Source organism: Phacochoerus africanus, chromosome 13, assembly GCF_016906955.1.
Source record: "Phacochoerus africanus isolate WHEZ1 chromosome 13, ROS_Pafr_v1, whole genome shotgun sequence".
NCBI classification, from domain to species: Eukaryota; Metazoa; Chordata; class Mammalia; order Artiodactyla; family Suidae; genus Phacochoerus; species Phacochoerus africanus.
In genome coordinates this window covers 75,640,556-75,664,499 of record NC_062556.1, presented here as the reverse complement: position 1 = coordinate 75,664,499, position 23,944 = coordinate 75,640,556, and the positions used below count along the sequence as shown (strand labels likewise).

At 46.4% G+C, this 23,944-nt stretch overlaps 1 protein-coding gene across 1 annotated transcript in view; it reads right to left on the bottom strand.

Moving 5' to 3' along the window:
• Positions 1 to 23,944, bottom strand: part of MYO16 (myosin XVI) — a 421,162-nt gene that overhangs the window by 222,508 nt on the left and 174,710 nt on the right. The window contains exon 15 of the mRNA XM_047756311.1: positions 16,416 to 16,563. Coding sequence (XP_047612267.1) covers positions 16,416 to 16,563 — 148 coding nt within the window. The remainder of the gene's footprint in view (positions 1 to 16,415; positions 16,564 to 23,944) is intronic.

The window sequence follows — 23,944 nt, the reverse complement described above, 5'->3', positions numbered from 1 at the left end:
GGAAAGTTTTATTTTAAAATAAGGTTGGATGGTCCCCTCCCTCCCTCCCTTCCTTTCTCACCTCCTCTCTCAGAAGGACCTTCGGATCATCAGCTCGGTGGCGCCACAGCGAGAGAAGACCACAGGAGGAAGAGCACAAAGAGGAAAACGCCTAGTGCTATGTCCCATCTGTTTTGTGCTTTGTTTTTCTGCCTCTGCCTTAGAACCTTCATCAGCTGCTCTGCCAACAGCTCTTCTCCAAAGGTCCTCCTCCCTTGCCACTAATCTCCATTTCCAGATACAAAATCTCTTCCTGCTGAAATGGAACAGCTTCCGCTAAATGGAATCCAGCACACGTACCAGCCGAAGAGACCTCAAGACCTATTTGAAAAGGTCAGATAACGTCGGGACAGTAGAGTGCGGATGATACTGCATTTCACCAAACCTCCTGCATCTCTTCATCTACATCAGGAAACAGCTCTAAGGTTTAACGACACGTTACTAAGTTACTTTGCATTTCGGCAACCGCAATATATTTTGGCGCAATCCCAATAAATAACACTCTTGTCGTTAAAGCAGGGAAGTAAAGGCAACATTTTATCAACCAGAATTTAATTTGCCCGGCGTATCATGCCAAATTACTGTGCTTATGCTTGGATATTGGGCACTTATAAAAATGTCTTCACACATTTCCTTTGGGGCCCCAAATACTCATTTCTTTCACTGGATGAACATTCTTATCATCACAGCAAAATTGATCAATTTATTCAAGGGCCTGAATTAAAGCAGGTTTCCCACTCTCTCCTTGAAGGTTTCCAGCAAATATTAAGATGGTCAAAACTGCTGTAATAAAGACATCTGCGTTGCTGTGGGTCTCAGCTGCCTTGGTGAATCAGAGACTCTTTATAAAGACTTGAATGAATTATATGTTGGTGAGAGACAGTGCCTGCCCCTTGTCTTCATTATTCTGAACTGTTAAGATGGTAAGGCTTTGGTCAAGTAAATGAAAACCCTGAGCCTGTACCTGTGCCAAGAATTGTGATGATCAGGATTCAGAGACGAACGGGACAGAGTGTATCATCCAGAGACGTCATCCAGCAGGGGGGACAGAAGGGCCCAGATGAAACTGTTGCTGAAACTTGGCCTCTGTCCACCAGTGCCAAATAGAAACGATGAGATAGAGTTTGGGGTGAAGGAAAAAAACCATAGCTTTTATTGCTTTTCCAGGCAGAGGAGGCCACGGCAGGCTCATGCCTTAAAGACTGTGCCTCCTTTAGGGAAGAACTATGGGGAGCTGTACAGGAAAAAGGAGAAAAACAGGTTTTCAGATAGGAATCAGGATGGGGCAGACATGCGTTCTTCTTTCTTCGGGGGAATCTTAGTCATCAAAGCTGAACTCGGGACATCTCGCCACGATCCCGACGGGGGCCTCCTGGGTTATGCCCTAGAAGAACAGTCCTTTCAAAAAGGGCGTATTGATCAGAGGTTAGAACAAACTAGGAAAGTTCCTGATAAAACATCAAGTGTGAATCATCTTTAACCCACAGGCGAATGTGCCCAGGGTGCCTCAAGCTGATGGGTGAGGGTGTTTAGGGTGCAATTAAGCCAAGAAGAAGCACAAGGAAGGACTTTAAGCTGTTCAAAGTATTTGTTTCTAAAAGAAGCATAGGGAATATCACTTTTCTCTTAGGTGTATAAGATGTGTGTGTCACTCTGCGTCTCCCTTGAGAGGGAAGCAGGTATTGCCCCAAGGTCGTACCGTCATTTCTTGACTGTTCCTCCCTGGTCTTTGCGTCCCCTCCCTTCCCAGATCTGCAACTGTCTGAACTTGTCCCAAGGAACTCAGGGAGGGCCATGGAGGCTGAAAGAGGCCTGCTGCCTAAAAACAAGACATGGGGGACAGAGAAAGGCTTCTGTGCCCGGGAGCCCCCCAGGGCCCTGCTTGGTTTCAGAATCATAGTAATAGAGTAATACATCACGTTACAGAGAAGACTAATACATAGAATAGCAATGATTGTTTAAAGATTAAGTCTGAAAGGCAAACCGATCCTTCACCAGGTGAAGGTCTGGGGTTTTGTGAGCACTGACTGAATGCTCCTATGTTTCAATCACTGGTCAGCTCGATCAGAAACTCTGTGCATTCCAGTTAGAAAGGCAGGAAAATCTTAGCAAGTCTGTACATGCCCTTGTGTTCTCATCAGCATCCTGTCGAAGAGGCTTTACGATCTTGAGGATTCTTCAAACATTAAAAAAAAAAAAAAAGCCCTTGTCTAAGGGAGCGGATGTCACACAGGTGCCGTGGGGAAATGTGCTCGTAGTCATAATTATGTCGTGAAAGACAAAGAAAAATGGTCAAATAATAGACTTCCGACATGAACCGATGAAGGAAGGATTTGAAAAAGCCAATCGTTAATCAAAGAAGAGGTACAACAAAGCACTATCCATGAAATGCTGGCCCCTGGCCGCTCTGGTACGTTATAGAAGTGAAGAATTGATTACACCACAAACTCAAAACATGCAATAGGTATGCCAATTAGTCCACAAAATGGATTACTGTATGGGTGCATAATTAAACTGACTGCTAGATATTAAGGAAAATTCAAAGTTAATTAAACGAAATTAATTTGCTCTGAGACAAGGAGGAAAATATGTCTGTAGGACCCCGAGCAGTCAAACATGATACGCTAATTTCAAATTCATTTGAGCGTTCATTGCTGCAGTGAGCTTTCCCTAGCAAACCTACGAGAGAGGACACTTCTTGCAATTAAACCAATGCTTGGGGAGCATTTTCTAGAAAATAAAAGGGCAAATGCATATGCTTGTGCATTTTTTCAGATTTTTTTTTTCTTTTTTGGCCGCCCCAGAGGCATACGGAAGTTCCCAGGCCAGGGATTGGATCCGAGCCGCAGCTACAGCAATGCTGGATCTTTAACCCACTGTGCCGGGCTGGGGATCAAATGCATGCCACCAAGCTATTTCCTTAACCCACCGTGCCACAGCGGGAACTCCTGCTTGTCTGTTTTCTGGCTCCAGCTCCCTCTTTCCAAGATGACCCTCTCACGTGGGATGGAAGCCTTCTCTCCAGATTGGGGATGGGGGGCGGGGATGGCGAGCAGAGGCTCAGGTAGAGGGTAGGAGGTCCCTGTCCATTCACCCACCTTCAGGTCCTATCTCCTGCCACTGACCTCCAGTGACCTCTTCGTGCTGACTGCTTCTCACTTCTTCCAACGCCACCATTCCTGCATCAGGCACCAGCAGCCGGCTGGTCCTGGGTCCCACCCCTGCCTGTCCTCAGGGGATGCGGCGTGAGTGCTGAGCAGGTGCAGAACTGAGTGACAGTCCCCAGCAAGCACAGCCAGGCGGGGGCTCCAGCTAATACAACTTACAAATAGTCCTTCTCTTGAAAAATAAATAAAATGGTCTCCTGTGCAACAAAGATCAACATGATTGAGTTTTATCTTATTCTTTTTTTAGTAGCTCTTTTTAAAAAAAAAGTTCTATTGAGGTATGGTGGCTTTACAAGGTTGTGACCGTTTCCGCTTTGCGACAAAGTGGCGCCGTTATACATATACCCACATCCACGCCTCTTCAGGTCTCTTTCCCACATAGACCATCCCGGAATATCGGGTGGAGTCCCCTGTGCTGTGAGGATTCGACGTGGAGAACTACTCCACGTGGTATCAGATTCGTACCTGATGTACCTGGGTCACTTTAGTACCTCGATCACATGCAAGTGCCATCCTCTGCTGTTTGTCGTGTTCGGCGTCTCTTTTTATTAGTCATGCACGTTGCAGAGGTTAGCAGCGAGCCGCGATTTCACAGCGAGGGTTTACAGATACGCCACGCGAAGCGTTCACCAAGCTAATGCCTTTGATGTAAGAGACAATTGAGAAATAAAACCAGTCGTCACCGCATGATGTTCTGTTTGCCAGGAAATATTTAAACAGGTGAGCGATGGCAGGAAACCCAGGACAAGCTGTTCTGTACCTGATGCCAAACACACACATGCACAGTACATGGGACCCTGCCGGTCACCAAGAGCCTGGCGTCACCCGGCGTCACGCCTTCTGCGGATACGATGCTCTGAGGACTGCCCTTCACTCAGAAGCGTGGCATTAATCTGCCTCGAAGCTGAAGCTCTGGACTCGCTCGCTCTAACAGCAGTCTCCCAACAAGTACTCTCTGAGTTCAGAATCTGTTAAAATATTTAGCTCTAATCAATAAATAACCATTTCCTGGGTGGACATGGACATTCCAACTAAAGAATTAACCTAAAAATGGTCCCAGGTGGTACTATGTCCTGAAATTTGAGCAAAGCAAAGGAAAACCTCCAGAGGTCTCCCCCTTGGCCCAAGCCACACTGGACTCTCCCAGCCTAGCCACCAGGAACACCCAGTCACACCCCAAAGGACAAACCCAGGAGAAACGATGCTCCCTGAGCAACTGTTAGAAGACAGAACGAACAGCAATGGGGAAGCCCAAGAGCCTCAGATACCACAAGGGTTGGTTACAGACAGAAGAACGAGCATGTTTAAAACAATGAAAAGACCTGGACATACACTATGAGAAAAGAACAAGCAAGCACATTCAAGAAAAAGCAGATTTGAAAGAACCAAGTAGAACTCTCAGAAATGGAAAATAAAGTCACTGAAACTGAAGCACAACGCGCGCAGGGAACATCAGCTGCATCTCTGCTCCAAAACAGACAAGTCAAACTGTAAAAAAGCATGGCAGGCACCAACGGTGTAAATCCACTATATGCTAATAAAAAAAAACAAAAGAAGAAAGCGCTGCAGAAATTACCTAGAATGAAGCCCAGAGAGATAAAAAGACGGAAAATATAAAAGAAGGGAGAGGAGAAGAGAGAAAATGAGAAGAACGGCGTGCCTCTGCCAGGAGTTCCAGAAGAGAGAAGAGCATTCACAGAAATCTTAGCCAATAATTTTTCAAACTTGGTACAATAAATGCCTCTGATGATTCGCAAGTCGAAGCCTTGAGCAGAATAAACTAAACAAGATTTATATCTGGAACCCCTGCTATAAAATTAGAAATCTATATCACACACGGGCACACACGCACATAAAGATGTGCAGTTATTCACCCATTTGATCGTACCCCTTCTCTGTACCAGTGACGGTCTCCAGACCTAGAGGCGATAGGTTGATTAAGCCACGGTCTCAGGTCTTAGAATACTTGCTTCTCAGGGAAAGAGAGCACGGGAAACACACAGCGTACAACCCTGATGAGTTCGACAGTAGAGACGAGAACAGCAAACGCTGGGGTTCAGAAGACAAAGGGGTTACCTGTGACCGAGAAGCACAGAAAGGAGTCAGGGGATGCTTCAAAGGACAGAGGTCCGCAGGGTGAGAGTTCAGAATGAAAGTGTTTTCCAGGTGGAGAAGGGGCACCACGCGGAAGGAAGAGCGAGAAGGTTTTTCCTTCATCAACTCATTCACCTGCCCAACATGCTGGACCCGATTCTTGGCGTCCCGCTACTGCAGAAAAGAGCCTGGATGGGAGCAGATGAGCCGGAACAGGAGTCAGTGGAGAGGTGTGGCAATAACTCCGAGGCAGACGAGGATGCTTGAGCGCACTGGTTTTAGAATATTTTCCATCATGAAAACTTTGAATATGAATCTTAAGGGATCCCAATATATAAAACTGGTGAAACCGAGATGCTCAGATGGAGGAGAGGTGTGTGTGTGTGTGTGTGTGTGTGTGTGTGTCCACAGACGGAGCCTTGTGAATCAAAAGCCCCTGCTCTCCTGACTGCATCTCATTTGTGAATGTCTCTATTAGGTCTTTCTTCATCACAAAGATTTCACATTTCAGCAATGCTGTCGAAAAAACTACACCTGTTCATCTGTTTTATCTAAAAGGTCGGGCTGGTACATATGTAACCTCTCCTACTTTTGATATGTTTCTTTTGTAACCCATGACATTATTGAACTGTATCATTAAAGAAGGTACTTTCTCATTGATTTACTGGATTTTCTAGCCAACCTTTCATTTGACTTATACTGGCAATTTTGTCATATCCTTGCTAATGTTTATTCCTTTTTATTTTTTTCTCTGATCACAATGATTACAACTTTAGGGTTAATACGAACAAGAGCCTGAATCTTTTTCACAACTAAATACGATGTCTACCTAGGCCTGAGATAATTTTTTTTTTCTTTTGGAAGTCTCTTTTTCCTTCTAGTTTAAAAAGAGATTCAGGAGTTGAATGTTGTTGTCTTTTGAAATGGGCAAGTGCTTTTCCCTTTTGACTTATTGATGTGATGAATGGTGCCAATAATTAAATTTCTCTCTCTCTCTCTCTTTTTTTTTGTCTTTTTGCCTTTTCTAGGGCTGTACTCATGGCATATGGAGGTTCCCAGGCTAGGGGTCCAACCGGAGCTGTACCTGCCGACCTACACCAGAGCCACAGCAACGCGGGATCCGAGCAGCATCTGTGAGCTACACCACAGCTCACAGCAACACCGGATCCTTAACCCACCGAGCAAGGCCCAAACCCGCAACCTCATGGTTCCTAGTCGGATTCGTTAACCACTGAGCCACGACGGGAACTCCTAATAATTAAATTTCTTAGTACTGATCACTAGGTATCTTTTAATGGGTTGCTAGGCTCTAGGTGCTATTTATTTATTTATAACTATTTATGCTTATATATCTACAAGTCAGAAATTTTCTATTGCTTTCTTTAATTGTATTACCTTTTGATATGTTGATAGCACAGATATTGTGGATTTAAAAAAAATGTTTTTGGTCGCACCTGCAGCATATGGAAGTTCCTAGGCCAGGGATCAAATACGAGATGCAGCTGCTACTGATGCAACAGCTGCTGCAATGCCAGATCCTTTGCAGCAGTGATTCTAGATATAAATCTTACCTGCCTTCTTTGGGATGAAGGCCATTCTGACAGGTGTGAAGTGATATCTCATTGCAGTTTTGTGCTACCGTCTTTCTTACTCTCATTTAGAAGTCATCTTACCTACACCTTGTCTCAGGTCCCATCCACAACTGCTCCAGATCATTAAAATCGCCTCAGTCTAAAAGGAAATGAAGGTGGGGTTCAGAGAGACCCCACTGCTGTGGGCAGGACGGCTGGTGACCAGCTTCGCCCGGAAAGCCTCCTCCCTCTGTTACACTCTCCCCTCTATTCCCCAAAACACGTGCAGCATAAGAACTTCATTGTTTCAAAGCCAGTCACACATCTCAAAAGATGTGACCAGAGTGCCGGGACTGGTAAGAAGACAGCCCTTCCAGGAGCAAGGGCACCCTGGTTGTCACAAATCCGACATCCTGAAACTCCAGGGCACCTCTTGCTGATGCTCAGCTGCAAGTGCCAAAGGAAAGGATGCTGGTTACCCAATTCTGGGCACAAGGATGCCAAAGTCCCAGGGTGGAAAGCCAAGCACAGCCCTTCCCTGGGCTCAAATTACATTTGCTTAGATGCCAAGAAATATTCAAGAGAAGGGATGCAAGGGGATTCAGAAATCATTTACTGGCTGATACGCCTTAACATGAAAATGAGCCACTGAATACCTCTGTGACAAATGGACTAAAACCGAGCAGAGGTGCTGAGGGGACCCACCAGCCTGGATGCCCGCAGGTGTGAGATCTGAAGCGCCGTTCGCTGACCTCATGGTGTCGCCAGAGTGAGCCTGCCACATGCAGACACAATCCCTAGACCTCTTTCTGTGACAAGGCGAGGCCCCTGCTCTGCAGTACAGAGCTCGAGAGCCATGGAAATGCAGCTCCATCAGTAGGGAAAGTTTCAGAACATCGATCTACAGATTCTGATTCCACGTGATTCCCAAGACACACCTGGCTGAGGGGTGAGGATCTTTTCCCACCAGAGTTCAGGCATCGAGACCCTTCAGACCCCGAGGGTCAGGGCGAGAGGAGGTCCCTGACACACTTGATTCCTAATCGTCACTCAGCACTTTGGATTTGCAAAGCGGAAGATGCCCGCGAAGCAGGAGGTAGAAGGACCACCGACGACCTTGCCTGTGATCAGGACAGCGTGGGCTCGGCTAGGAGTCTGGGGCTCCGCCGAGGTCGGTGTGACGGCACGGAGCCCTGATGGGGAGGCAGCCCCACATGCTCACAGAGCCCGAGATTGCACTCCTGGGGCTACAAACTCTCGTGACACCTCCCGCATCCCGCCTGGGGTGTCCGGCTGTGTGGATGGGTGAAGCCGGCATCCTAAGCCAGAGGAATTTTTTCTGCGCAGAAACACAGAGACTGCTGAGTAGATTTCAAGATACGTTTTGACACGCTGGCCCTAAACTCACGGTGGAAGGCAGCAGAAACCCTTTGGCTTCCTCTGAGGTTCTGCAAGGAAGTTTCACGCGGCAGAAAGAATTCTAATTGCAAAAGCCATGTCAGTGTCAGAGCAAGGAAAACTGACAAAGTCTGAAGGTAAACACCCTCAGGATTAGTGCAGGAAAGTCCCGGGTTACGGTAAAAACCCAGACGAGGAAAGCTGTGACATCTTTTTGAAAATTATTTTTCTCTTAAGCACAAGCGATACCGTGGGGGATAAGGAATTCTGAGTGACTTGAGCTGATGGATGCCTTGCTGTGTCCATAGTTAACGCAGATTTACTGGGAACCTACGCTGTGCCCGGAGCAATCGCAGCCACCTTCAGCTCATTGGCGACTCAGACAAACACCCACATCCTCATGGCATGTGAATTCCCACGGGGCAGACCAGGCTCGAGTGGATTCCGGAGCGTTAAGGTGCTGGGGTCTACGGAAGCGAGCAGGGCATAAAGGAGGGCTCGAGGTTTGGGGGCTGCGCTCTGCGGGGCCTCGAGGAAGGGAGGTGTGGGCAGAGCCTTGCAGAGGGAAGAAGGGAGCCAGGGTGGAGTGTGGAGGGAGAGCAGCCCCGAAGAGGACCCAGCGAGAGCACCGCGGTGGGCGTGTGCCAGGTGCTCCAGGAGGGCAGGTGGCCACGGTGGCCGGACGGAGAGCCACAGGGAGACGAGGATGGTCACTGCCAAGGGACCAGAGCAGACGGAACCTCAGACGTCATGGATGGGCCCCTACCCTCGGGGGAGTGAGGAAAAGCGGCAGGGTTGGCAGAAGAAGGCTGGTCACCAGTGGGGACCAGGGAGAACTGGGCCACGATCGAAGGAGACACACAGGCGACATCTGGGGCGCCGGCGATGGAGAGAGCGAGAAGCAGCTGACGGGTCCCCTGTGGTTTGCGAAGAAGGATGTCAAGGCGGCACCAGGGCATTGGAGTTGGGGCCACAGGAAGGAGGGAGTGGCCAGTGGAGGGTGGAGTAGGTGTGGGTGGCCTGGACTTGTCAGGAGTTCAGGTGTGGCACGTTCAGCTGGAGATTTCTATCAGCTGTCCACATGCCCAGGGGACAAATGTATCTTCAGGTGAGACTTTGATTTATGTGTTGGCCCCAGCGTGCAAAGGTTTTAATATGCTTTGGAGTCGTTTTGTTTTGTTTGCTGTTGCTATTTTGCTTTTTAAGAGCCACATGTGCGGCAAATGGAAGTTCCCAGGCTAGGGGTCCAATTAGAGCTGCAGCTGCCGGCCTCCACCACAGCCAGAGCAACGCAGGATCCTTAACCCACTGGGCGAGGCCAGGGATTGAACCTGCGTCCTCATGGATACCAGCTGGGCTCATTACCGCTGAGCCACAATAAGACCTTCCGGTTTTAATATGTTAATTCTTCCTGAGCCAACCAAGGTCAGGAACTGCTGGTGGAAGACGAGAGAAGGCCTCTCTAGGAGGGCTCTGAGGGCCAAGGACGTTGACTTTGGGTGATTCATGCAACCTGTGTCAGGCTGGGCTGTGGGCACAGTGAGATCACATGTGACATGTCCTTCCCGGGAGCAAAGGGAGCGAATGCTGGTTACTGCAACCTCAGTGACACCTGCCACCTGCTTTCTCGGTTCCGCTGTGGATTCACCAAAATAAACCGCACTCGCCTCAAAGCGCTGCTTCCTACCACTGCCTGGCGTGTCACTGCAGATCCGTGCACATGCACACAAACGCATGTGTCACACAAACACACACGTCTCACCTCAGGCGTCTACACAGTATCCACCTCACGTTAGCAATTTCAAAACCCGCCCTGTCATCGACACAGCGCGTGTCTGGTTTGAACTAACCGAATCCTCCTGGGGAGACAGAGGATTGGTAGCAAATATGCCACTTTCCCGAGTCTGAGGTCATCGTCGCCTGTGGGATTAAATCAGAGCAGGGCCTCAGACGGAAAGAACAGCGCTATTTTTTTCCTGCTCGAGCTGGAACAGAAAGGCGATGCATCTGAAGCACTGGAATTGATTTTCTGCTGCAGGGAAATGCGGGCGGGACGTTTTCCAGGAGCCCCGGGTCCAGTGGGAGGAGGCGACCTCTCCCGGGTCTCAGTCGCCATCACGTGACGCTCGGTTCGAGAAGCCCAGCTGGGGGGCTGGTGAGACCCTCGGGGGCCTCAGCGCATCCCCCCCGAGAGGCCAGGGACGGCCCTGACACCTGCTCTCCGCCAGCCTCTTGTCTTTGACAAGGCCACGGTTTTCACCCGAGGGTCCTGTCCCGAGGCTCCCGTCCCATTTCGGTCACTGGAATAAGTACTTCCTCAGGTTCCCACGGGACCTCCCTGGGGAGGCGCCTCCGGTAACGACGGTGGCAAAACTGCGGGTCCTTCCACCTGCAGGGCTGTCTGGGGCCTTCTCCTCCTCAGGGCTCAGAGGTAGCCCCCACGGCCATCCCAGCAGGTCTGAGGTCAGCCCTGCTTCACCGAGGAGCAAAGAGAAGCACAGAGAGGTCGCACGCGTTTCCCAAATGACCCAGTCAGCGAGAGGCGGGTTTAAACCGTGTACTTTCAGCTAAGAGCACATGGTGTGCGTATTAAAATAGAATATTCATGACATGCCCCAAACAGTCTCCCCACACGGAGGACCCGGCCCCCCTCGATGTCAGCAGGTGCAGGATGTGACTACAGGCTGCACAGGTGCCCCTTTGCTAACAGTTACTCGCGCTCACCGACTGGCCCATGCGGTGGTACTGAGAGCCCAGAGGAGAGCATCTTATCCGCCACTGTCCCCTGTCAATCTACACCCCACCTCCCGTGAACTGCAATGGAAAACTGGGGGATCCTGGGAAGGTGCCTGCGGACAGCGCCCTGAAGAGGTATTCTTTCTGCTTTTCCTTTTCACGGCTGCGCCTGCAGCATATCCAAGATCTCAGGCCAGGGGTCAAAAGTGGCCCGTGCACAGCCACAGTAACGCAGAATCTGAGCTGTATCTGTGATCTATGCTGCAGCTTGTGGCAACGTCAGATCCTTAACCCACCGAGCGAGGCCAGGGATGGAACCCTCATCCTCACGGAGACAACATGGAGTCCTTAACCCCCTGAGTCACCATGAGAATGCCTCTCTTTCCTCCTAAGTGTGTGAAAGTTAGTAGCCGACATGGGACACCAGCAATCAAAGGCTTCTAATCAAAAGACAACTTGAAGCCAAACGACCTGGGTTTGGATCTCGGCTCCTCCGTACCCTAAATTTACCAGCTGCATATCCTTGGGGAAATGACGGGTCTCTGCTCCATCTTTATTACAGACCCAGTTGGAAACCATCCGCCTTCTGCAGGGTTGAAGCCTGCTCCTCCCTCCCTGTGTCTGGATCGACTTAATTCCTGAACAGAAGGGCGTCAGTCATCCAGCCTGACTTCTCCCCGTTGGCTTTTCACAGTGAGGCTCACCTGCCCACCCAGAGACCCGATCCAATCCTCTTCACATTTGCAGGGTACCCTTCAGCTAGGGTAACGCACTTCAAAGTTGTTCTCATGCACCTGGGTAAAGACACAGCCCAGAGTTGCTCTTTCTGGTTTTTAGAGGGAAACTCTACAAACTGTAGCATGTCCTGAGTTAGTCGTGCTTAACCAACTGTAAATAGAAACAGGTAAGTGGACTCGACCCAGGCTTCCCCTCTGTCTCCTTCAAAATCTCCTGCACGCAAAGGTGCATCGGCAGCAGGTGGCGTTTTATAGGCAGCGTTGCTGCGGAGACCAGAAGGGCTAAGGCTAAGGTCAGACGTGGCTCCTGGGTGACCTCTCCACCCTGTCCCGGGTGAGCCAAGGCAGGTGCAGTCTGCGCCCTCTGCTGTGTTACAGGCGAGGACTCGCCCAGACCAGGCAGAACCAGGTGGGGGTCTGGCCTGCGGTGAGTGCCCAGCAGCTGCGGGTATTCCAGTGTATTAACATGTAGATAGTTGATTAGAAATGCATTGTAATGCTTCCTGCCTCCACCTTCTCTCTCCAGGGCACCTGCAAACGTTGTGTGCCTAACACGCGCACCAGGTAAATCTTGTGTTATGTCACGAAACCATGAACAATCATCCTCAAAGAATATTTAAGGTTACTCCCTACCCTTTTTAAAATACACGAGACTTTCTCAGGCTAAGTTCAACGCGCATAATAAATGCTTAGCAAAAAAAAGGAACATTCACTGACAGCTCACTGCTGCAGCATCTCCTGTGACAGGTGCGCTCCAGGGAGCACTGACAAGGTCAAAGACACGGTGAGTCAGACTTTCCCTTCATGCACATGAGGTCAGAAACAGGTCACAGGCGCTGAGTCAAAGGGCTCTTTGCTCTCGGCTTAGAATTCAAAACCTGACCTCTGAGAATGTTATTGTGGAGCCACAGTCACTGTCATCATGAGTCAATGTGCAAGGAGATTAGGAATAACTTCTTTGGATTTCGGAGCCCAACCCTTCTGGGGCTAAACCCATAAAAGCTGCTTCAAAGTCAGTGGAGGATAAGCAATTAAGGACCATATCTTACTTTCATTACATCTCAATTCCCATGAACATAAACTCCATTTATTCCCCAGAAGTAATGTTAGTGTCACTTAAACATTTTTGAAATAAAACTTGAAAAACGGCCAGGAAAAAGAAAAAATAAATCATAGGAAGAATCAGCAAGAAAAAAGAAACCTTTCGTGATGGAGTTTTTTTTTTTTTTTCCCTCCTGACTGTGGGGAGGGCGCCATCTAGTGGAAATTCTACATCAATGCGCTCTTCTTGTCGCTGCTCAAAAATGTTTATAGACCTAGAGACCTGTTTCCTGTTGCTGTTGTTTAAATAATCTATCCAGGAAGATTCTATGCAAAGTGTTATAAATATTATCTTCATGCAGTTAAGCTATGGGAGCTGGTGGCTGTATCTGTACCATTTCTATTCTATAAGCAAGAGTGCTATCTGCTTGTTCTAGATTCTGTTCTAATTTTACAAACAAGACTTGTAGGTACATTTAAAGCTAAAACGAACCTCCAAAAATTTTTATGTGAGACTTTGAAGACATTTACTTCCAAAACAGAGTCAAATTTAAAAATAAACACTTTTTGGAGTTTTAATTACAATTGCATTAATTACAACAATAGTTTTTTTTCTTTGGCATTCTAAACACATAGGGACATATGCTAAATACTGCACACACCTTCAGCTCCCAATTCCTGTTTCAGGGTTTTTTTTTAAATGTAGATAATGAGTTGGTGGCAATAAAAAAGAGGAAAGACGCATTTGAAGGAGGCAGGCTTGCAATTTTGTAATGTTTGCTTAAAGACTAACACACTTCATCAGCACTTCAAGACAAGTGCATTATGGAGTAAGTATTGACGATGCACAGGACGATTCAGCCGGTAATAAAGGTGCTGATTTGTCCTATTTATTAGATGTGTCAATATCACTTTAAAATTAGATAAGTAGGTGTGAAGATAATACTGCGTCTATAAACCAACACTATATATGGTGTTCTCCATTTACCTATGGGACGATTTCAAGGAGGAAACTCAGAAAGATAAAAATTTGTGAAAGGTTAGAAAGCTAACAAGTTCAGCTTTGCCCTACTGATGGTCAACAAGCCAGTTTGCCCCAAATTGGGGTACTTACTATATGTAAGTAACTCAACAAAGCTCATACCCCAACCCAAATTCAAATATCACACATACAAGTGCCTCAAGCCTGACCGGCATCATGAAAGTCAGAAAACTCACCAACACCCTAACTGCTGAAAGACCCGCATAACACAAATCACAAAAACACTGGGATGTATCATGCCTTAGAACTTGCAAAACAACTTGTTTTATTATTAAAGAATATTTTGTCTGCGGAATTCTCCTAGTACAAACGTTCCGGCAGATTATTTTATGAATCCGGAGTGGTGGTGGACATTTTTACTGAGGAATGCTGTTTTGTGCCCATTAGATATTTATAATTCATTTTAATAAAATAACGTCTTTGTTCAAGGGACTTGAATTATTCATGATTTTGCAGAGGTCTTTCCTGTTGGAGCTTCTCACAAAGCAGCTCCTGACATTTGACTTACTAAACAGCCTAAATGGTTCCAAACTCTCTTTTGCAAAGAGAAACGGATGTTAGAGCTGAGGCCCATAAAGAAACGCTTGTTTCCTCCACACACTCTCACGCTTCAAAAGATGGGTCCCAGCCACAGAGCGAGATGCTGCACTGTTTCTCTGCAGGGCGGATGAGATGGTGGCCTTTTGTTCTTCAGTGGTGCTGCGTGCGCCATGCCAAACACACGCACACACGCGCGTGCACGTGCGCACAGACACACACACACACACACACACCCCTCTAAACCAATGGTCTGCGACAAGCTTGGAGCTGCAGCGGGTGGAGAAGATGAGGCAGGCCAGAATTCGGGATTTTTCTTCCTCACAGCCTAGCCCGAACACCCTCACAGTGGTTCCCAGTCTGGTGGGCTTCCTCCCATGAGAGATGGTCAAGGTGGAAAAACGGAAAGTGACTTCCAAGCGGTGGGTTTCCTCCAAACCGCTGTTGTGGAATAGGTCCACCTGCTCGTCACGGCTCTGGCTTGATCTCCTCCGTGATGAAACCAGAGGACGGGCTACAAGCCACTTCTAGTGCTCTGGTAGCTCGGAATTTCTGTTCCTTCATCCTGTGGGGGCTGTCTTGCTGTGATATCAGTGTTTTCTTTTTCTTCTGAATTTCTTTGTTGAGGGGGAGGGTGACGCTCGGAATGGGCGCTCCCTCAGAAAGAGTCACGGTTTTGCTAAGGCCCCTTACCCTCCTCACTGCTTCTCTCCAACCTGCCACGATAGACGGTGTCTCGACGGTTGGACGTAATATTTTCAAAGAAACTGGATGAGAGTTGTGCATAAGGTAACAGGAAAATAGAACACGGCCCACCCATCCCTCCCCAGCGCCATACCCATCACGCACCCTCCCACAGCGGCGGCCACCGAGGTTGTCCCGTCCCTACAGGCCTAGGGTTGAGCTCCCCCAGACCCATCACCCCCGGAAACCCCCACCGCCCCGCTTTGCCCTTGGCCTCGGCACCTCATTGCCCCTCACTCTCCACCTTCAACTCTCAAACAGCCTGATTTGTCCTGGGGCCATGCCCCCCCTCCCCAAGCATCCTTTACTCTTTCTCAGAAGAGTTCTCATAAAATTGCAAACACTCACACCATTCTTCTCGAATCCAAGAACAAACAGTCAAGAGATACCCGAAGTCAACCCCCACCTCTTTCAGAGTCTAGCTCCTCCCGCCTTGACCACGAACTCACTGCTGTGTTTGGACTCAGCTCCCTCTCCCTCCCCTCTCTCGCCCGCTTCTCCTCTGAGTGGGGTTTGCTGTCCTTATTGGCTCCTTCTCATCCTACCCAGATGGGGACCCGTCCTCGGGGGCAGACGCACAGGATGAGACAGGGAGCCAACGTTCACCCTCTACAAAGATGGTCCTCAGCTCTCCGTCTTTGAGACCCACCAGCCCCACGGACGTCCTGTGATCAAGGCATCCTCATTATACAAGTGCCTTCTGCCTCAGTGCAGAAAACCAGCCTCACAGTTTGTGTGTATTGTTCATAGGTCTTTCTTTTTCGGGCGCACCTGCAGCATATAGAAATTCGCAAGCCGGGGATGGATTCCGAGCCGCATCTGTGACCTGCTCCTCAGCTGGAGCCACACCAGATCCTTCGCCTGCTGTGCCACAGTGGGGACTCCCTGTACTGTTCATCTGAAGCCCTTATGTAAGCTCATCTGTTACTAATGAATAAGAATTGCTCAAATAGTATGTCCTATTATTTCAAAAGACTACCAAAAATTAGGAATGCACAACTAATATTATATCCAAAATACCCCAAAGGAATACAAAAACTTATATATGCACTAATTCTTAATTCTAATTCTGATCTGAAAACTAGGAAAACAGAAACATAAGTTAACACACAGACACAAAGCTTCACCTAAATCCTCAAAAAACTTGCACAACCCTGTTACATAGATGGTTCCAACCGAACAGCAAATCAATTATTCTCCTGAAAAAGTCACCATTTCTTCTCCGAAAAATAAAAAAATTTTAAGACTGCTAAAGTGCAACCATGATGTGAAGGCAGAACTACCAGACAGAAAATAGGTCATCACTTACCGATGGGCACATAAATTATGAAGGTGCAGTCCGTACTTTTCCTCAGCCGATAACCCATCCATCAGCAAGTAGAAGATGAGGAAGTTGCTCTGGCCAAGAGGCTGTGAAACCAGCCTGGATTTCTCTAGCATATACGTATAAATTCTGGCTGATTGAGAAAAGAAAAGGGACCGCGTTAAACGGCATTTTCATCAGTTTCATTTCCACTTATCTACGCATTTTCATTCGAAGAGATCATCATGCAGCTATTTTCCAAAGCCAGACTTTTTAATTTGTTAAACAAAGTGATAGACTTTGTTTCTAGAGAAATATTTTAGGTCCCGAAAATTTCAGGGGAAAGTATGAGAGTTCTAATATACCCTCTCCCAGCCACACACAGTTTGCCCTCTTATCCACACCTGGCGTTAGTGTGGTACATTTGTTACAATGCAGGAACCAGCATGGATACACTATGATTAACTAAAGTCCTTAATTTCTACTAGGTTCCCTCTTTGCGGTGCCCAGTTGTACCCGGTGTAAAACATTTGCATGTCATGTGTCCACCATGACAGTGTCACAGAGGAAAGTTTCATGGCCCTAAAAATCGGTGGCCCCACCTATGCAGCCCTCCTCTAACCCCTGGCAATGGATGGATGATCTTTTCACTGTCTCTACGGTATTTTGCCTTTTCCTGAAAGTCACAGAGTTGGAATCACACAGCCCTCTTTTCCGACGGGCTTCTTTCCCTTAAAAATATGCATTTAAAGTTGCTTGTTTGTCTTTGTAGCTCATTTTTTGTCAGTGAATATGCTTCCATTGTAGGAAGGTACTGCAGTTTGTTTATCTACTCACCTACTCAAAGACGTCTCAGCAGCTTCCATTATTTTTGCAAGCAGGAATAAAGCTGCCACAAACATTTGTGTCTACATTATGCATAACTGAAGTTTTCAGCTCCTGTGCAAATGCCAAGGAGCGTGGTTCCCAGATCATGCGGCAAGACTGTGCTCAGCTTTGGAAGAAACCGCCGAGCTGTCTTCCAAAGTGGCTGTGCCGTTTTGCATTCGGCTCAGCAGTAAAGCAGAGTTCCTGTTTCTCCACATCCGCGCCAGCATTCGGTGTTGTCAGTGTTTTGGATTTCAGCCCTTCCAGCAGGTGTGCAGTGGTGGTCCATCCTTGTTTTCATTCGCATTTCTTAGACGATACATAATGTGGAACGTCTTTTCATGAGCTTGTTTTCCATTTGTCTGTCTTCCTTAGTGAGAGGTCTGTTCAGACATTTTGTCCATTTTCAAAACTGGAATGTTTGTTTTCTTACTGTTGAGAATTAAGAGTTCTTTGTATATTGTAGACAACAGTTTTTTTAATCACATATGCCTTTTTTGGCGAATGTTTTCTCTCATGGCCCATCCCTTCATTCTCTTTGTGTCTTTTACAGAACAGAAATTTTTAATTTTAATGAAATTTGGCTTACCAATGACTTGTCTTATGGACTGTGCTTTGGCCATTGTATCCAAAAAGTCATTGCCAAACCCACACTCAACTAAAATTTCTCCTGTGTTATCTTTTAAAATTTTATAGTTTTGTTTTTACATTTAGATTGATGATTGATTCTGAGCTACTTCGGTGAGATTTTAGTGCCTGTATTTGTTTACTTTTTGCATATGGCTGTCCAATCATTCCAGCAAAATTAATGAAAAGACTACCCTTTATCCACTGAATTGCCTTTACTCCTTTGTCAATGATCAGTAACTATATGTATGGGGGTCTATTTCTGTGCTCTCTACTCTGTCCCATTGGTCAGTTTGTCTATTTTTGCATCAATGCCACACTGTCCTGATTACTGCAGCTTTACGATAAGTCTCAAGGTTGAGCAGGGCCAGTCCTCCAGTTTTGCGGCTTCTTTTTTAATGGTGTGTCGACTCTTTTGGATCTTTTCATGCTCTGCACGAACTTTTTGTCAGTATCCACAAAGCAACCCAGGGATTTTTACTGGGAGAGTTGCATCTATGGATCAAATTGGAAAGAAGTGACATCTTCACAATATTGCACCTCCTGTGTTATAAGCCTTGAATGGCTCTCCATTTAGATCTTCTTTGATTTCTTTCATCAGCATTTTGCAGGTTTCCTTAAAGAGATCCTGTAAAGGTGTTGCTAGATTTATACGTCAGTTGTGTGTGTGTGCACTAATGGGAATTTTGTTGTGTCTTTAATTTCAAATTTCAATTGTTCATGGATGGTATATAGGAAAGCAACTGACTTCTGTATAATAACCGTATATCTTGTTTTTTGTCTTTTTATTTAGGGCCACACCAGCGGCATATGGAGGTTCCCAGGCTAGGGGTCTAATCCCAAAGCTACAGCTGCCAGCCTACGCCACAGCCACAGCAACTCGGGATCCGAGCCGAGTCTGCGACCTACACCACAGCTCATGGCAAGGGGGATCCTTAACACACTGAGTGAGGCCAGGGATCGAACCTGCATCCTCACGGTTACCCTTCAGATTTGTTTCCTCTGAGCCACGATGGGATCGCCTAACATATGAGCTTGAAGCCTTGCTATATAATTGCTGGTTAGTTCCAGGGGTTTGGGTGGTTGTTACTGTCATTCATGATGATTTCTTTGGGATTTTCAACGATCATGTCAGCAACACAGCTTGATTTCTTCCTTCCCAGTAGGCATATTTTTATTTCCTTTGCTTATTACATCAGCTAGGGCTTCAAGTATGATCTTGAAAAGAGTTGTGAGTGGGACATTCTTACCCTGTTCCTGACCCAACATACACTTTTGTGCACAAATATAATCCGAATCAAGACTTGTCTATAACCGAGGCACCAACTTCAGTTTCAGAATTTTCTTAACGTCTCAAAACCGGCAAATACTTATTGCTCTGGGGTATATCAGTGATATTGATTATAAAGTGCTGTTACAGACACCGGCAAGCAGATCGGGTTTTATGGCTGCACTCGTAAGGCCACTGACATGGACAATGGTCTCTCACTGCTGAAAACACTGGAAGAAACTGACCATGGCAAAAGCAAATAAGACGTGAACTCACGCGGCTACAGTTCAACACAGAGGATGCCATGAAGGTTTCAAGAACTACGCTGACGTCATAAGAGGGCGTGAAGGCGTGGTGTGGACAGGAGTGGTCCATACTGACCCAGGTGCCTTGGACAAGGGGTGGGTCTACAACCACAGGCGCCCAGCGTGAAGAGTGTCCAGTCACCTGCCTGGTTTATTGTGATTTCACCGGTACCACCAGGACTCATACATGATACACATTATTCTGCTCCTCTGCCTTTAAACATTGCAAAAGCAAACATCAGCCCCATCACAAATACATGCTGTCGAAATTTCATTCACCATAAACGGACAACGATGAAAGTATGCCGCGTGGGAATCAAAATCCTGGTTTTCCTTCCGAGATCAGACTGGCAGTTCGGAGCTTACAGCTACGTATCCGGCACGCCGGAAGTGTTACTCAGAACTTACAGCTATAGATTTGACATGCCAAAAACTCCATTGTTTCTGGAATGTTCTTTCTATTTTGAATTCAGGTTTATTTTTATCCTTACGAATGGTCAGTAAACAGTTACGTATTGGAATATTCAACGCAGCTGTGAATCACTCTAGTTTTCCATTTCTGAAGTAAGATTTCACACTCAATGGCTTTTTTGGATCAAAAGACAGCAGTTTTAGGAAGGCAAATGAATTATATCCCCCCTCCATTTGAACTATAAACAACATCTCGTGTGATGAGTCTGGTGATAATTACTGTAGAGTCCAGCCTCTAAAAGAAAAACAAGCACGGTCTCTCGATTTTGGCTTCATACAGTGAATCTATTTGAGCAAATGGAATGCTATTCCAGTGCTTTGCTTCTGCAAATTTTTTAAGTGGTCGATTTAGCCAGTCAGCATGACTACCAGTGCTTAAAAAGAAAAAATCTCAAAATTGATAAACCGTATTAAGAAATGTTGTCTCATTAGACACCTTCTAGAAAGGCTGTCATAAATGCATAAAGAATCTACAAAACAGAAATGGACCCACCGACATAAAAAACAAGTTTATGGTCACCAAAGGGAGTAGAGGTGCTACATTAGGAGTTTGAGATTAACATACTGTATATAAACTATATAAACAAGGACCTAGAATATAGCATGGGAAACTATACTGAATATTTTAATAACCTATAATGGAAGAGAATATATATATACACACACATATGTACAACTGAAGCACTTTTCTGGACACCTGAAACTAACATGATATTGTACATCAACTATACATCAGTAAATCTTTTTTTAAAGAAAGACTCTTTCAAAATATCCCTTCAGAAAAAAAAATATCCCTTCAGGCGAGAATTTCAAGTTGAGATATTAATTACTAATTTTTTCCCCTCTTTATCCTTCTTAAGCAAAATGCTGAAAACACTTTTCCATTTATGATGAACAACATTAACCCTGAAGTAATGAACTGCTCGAGAGGATGTTTTTAAAAATCTGTACACGTGGGAATTAAACTGTCACGGTTGTCCCTCTTTCTGGCCATCAACTAAAGAAATATCAGGTGACATTGGAGGGCTGAGGGTGACCTTCCGAGATCATGCTGCTGCACTCAGAGGAAGAGACTGACCTCATGCCTGCTTCACTTAAAGCAGCCTTTTGAACGAATCCCTTTCCACATCACAGAATGGCTCCAATGCCTTTCATCTTTCAAAAACAGTGTAATTAGTAGTCATCCTAGTTCGCGCACCTCCAACAGTGAATAAAATGGCTGTGGATTCGCAGAATTCATAGCAGTAGGACTTAAAAAAATACGTCTCGAAGGAGCTTTTAGATGGAAGGAAACACACAACAACCCCCTAAGTTCAAAGTTCCACGAGACTCTCCTATTCTCCCCAAAGGAGAGGGCTTTTTGTGGTGTCTGAACTGAGACTGGAATAGGGGAAGGAAAATACCGGCTTTGGAAGGAAAAAAGGTTTCAGACACATTCCTGCAGTTTCCATGCACAAAAGGAAGGTTTTTCCTAACGAATTCTTGGAATTCTTGACTTCTCAAGACTTGTAAGTTTAAAAAAATGCTTTATGTCAGAAGTCTTCTGGACTGGAAATCTACTTGCGACCTCCCACCTTCCCAGAAATCAATGTGAGTGGCCCCAAAAGTTTTGGGATTGCAGAAATATACATGTCTGCCAGTTATACGTAACACCATGGACACTGCAAGTATTTTACAGAGGGAACCAATTTTTGTTCAAGGTGGAAGGAGAAGGAGAAAAAAAAAATCCCTTTCCTTCAAGATGGACAAGTGCCTGCCCTCAGTGCCCTTCCCAGGCACGTCCAGAAACTCCCAGCACCCCTCTCACCCCGCCCACCCAGGTGGTGATGGATACAGAGCGAGTCAGGACCTCTCCCCAGAAACCCCCATCATGCCGTCCATCAGCAATCACCAAGAGCATATCCTAGTGACCCATCCATGCAGCCAACGGTGTCCCTTTTGCCCCAGGCACTTCTCTTGTCTTCATTATCCAGGATCCTTAACGCCGGGAGTGGTACAGGGACAGTGCCTCAATTAGGAGGCCAAGGCATGGTCTCCGTCCTGAATCTGACACTAGAACTGCCACATCCCTCGTAGCGTCCTTTCCCCTCTGTAAATGGGGCCAAAAAGAAACAAAGGTCCCGGGCTTTCTGCGGACTCCAAGGGGAAGAGCCCACCTTTTGAAGCACCTGCTGTGTTCCAGGGACTCTGCTAGGGGCTTTTCAAACATTGCCTCATGAACCCCCTATTAGAGACCTTTTCACATTTAAACCCAACTGGCTTCTCGCCAAAGCCCAGGCTGTTTGCGCTAAAAGATGCTATTCTTTAAAGGAGATACAGTTAGAGCACTCTGAGGCTTTAAAGGAATGTCCAGTTGAGAGCATGAGGACACTAAGGATAGTTAATGATGACACCATTATCTTCTGGCTTGTCTATTTGAAATCAAATTTAAAAAGCATGAAAGACAAAGGGTTTCAGTCTCCCAAGTAGCATATGTATTGGGGAATGTCTCCGATCATTAGTAAATTTTTTTTTCTTTTGTAGGGCCACATCTGCAGCATATGAAAGTTCCCGGGCTGGGGGCCTACACCAGAACCACAGCAGTGCCAGGTCTGAGCCACATCTGCAGCCTATGCCACAGCTCAGGGCAATGCCGGATCCTGAACCCACTGAGCCACAATGGGAACTCCCATACATTTCAGGTCCCACAGGTGGGTCCTGGGTCCCATGACCTTTGGAGACCCTTCAGTCCGTCTGTGCTCTGCCCACCTCCACACTCGGGAGGCCGGCGATGGTTCCATCCTTAGCACGCAAGCTCTAATTATCAGGAGAACTGGATCTAAGTAATAACAACAACCAGAGTTGAATAGTAATAACTTCCTTATCTATTTCACACTCTCAGTAGCAGGTGTTCTTGGCTGGCAGGAATGAATTTGTGAAACCTTGATACAACTCCCTCCCTGAACTGAGCTGATGCTTCACGGTACCATTCGTCCCCAGTGCCTTGCCTCCGGGTCAATAACCCAGCAGGTGCTCAATACCTGCCAACGAAACGTGGGACAGACAAGATGTCTTCCGTCAACAAATTTATATCCTGGGGGGAGACACAGACAACAGCCAGACGGAGAGGACTACTTCCAGATTTTAACAAGTTCTGGAGGAGAAACAAGGGATGGGAGGCATGAGCCAGAGACCACAGAGTTGGAATGAAGGCGGCCCCTTGGGAAGAGGGGCTTAGGGAACCCAGAAAGTTTATACTATTAAATACGCAATCAGATGGGAGAAAACCCTGGGCTGAGAGCCAAGGTTAGAGGGTTATGTATTAAGTAAAATTTCTTCAGAATAAGAAACAATCCTTACTTTTCTGGAGCTGATGTTTCATAAAAGTGAGACTTGTTTATATTCTACTTTGTGGTTGCATCTCTGATTAAGGCTCTGGTATGAAACGATGAAAGTATAAGCAATAGTGTCAATAAAGGAACCACACAGCATCCATCAACCTTAAAAGTAGTAAGCTAACAGTCTCTGTACAATAAAATTATAACTACTTTCTGCGTGGATAATGTAAGGAAACCTAGACTCTACCATAAAGCATACAATCAAGCTGTAACCCACACACAGTTTACCGAATTGGAGGTGGAAAAACCGCTCTCCAATCTGATTACTATTTAATTAACTATTTTAATGAATACAAACTTCAGGAGGCTTTTATCAGAGGAATGGATAAAGAAGATATGGTATATATACACAATGGAATATTACTCAGCCATAAAAAAGAATGAAACAATGCCATTTGCAGCACTATGGATGGACCTAGAAATGATCACACTAAGTGAAGTACGTCAGACAAACATCATACGCGATCACTAATATGTGGAAAGTAATAAAAAGTGATACAAAAGGACTTATTCCCAAAACAGAGACAAAGTCACAGATTTGAAAATCAAATTTATGGTTACCATGGTGGGGGAGGGATAAATTAGGAGGCTGGGATTAACACGTACACACCACTGTAT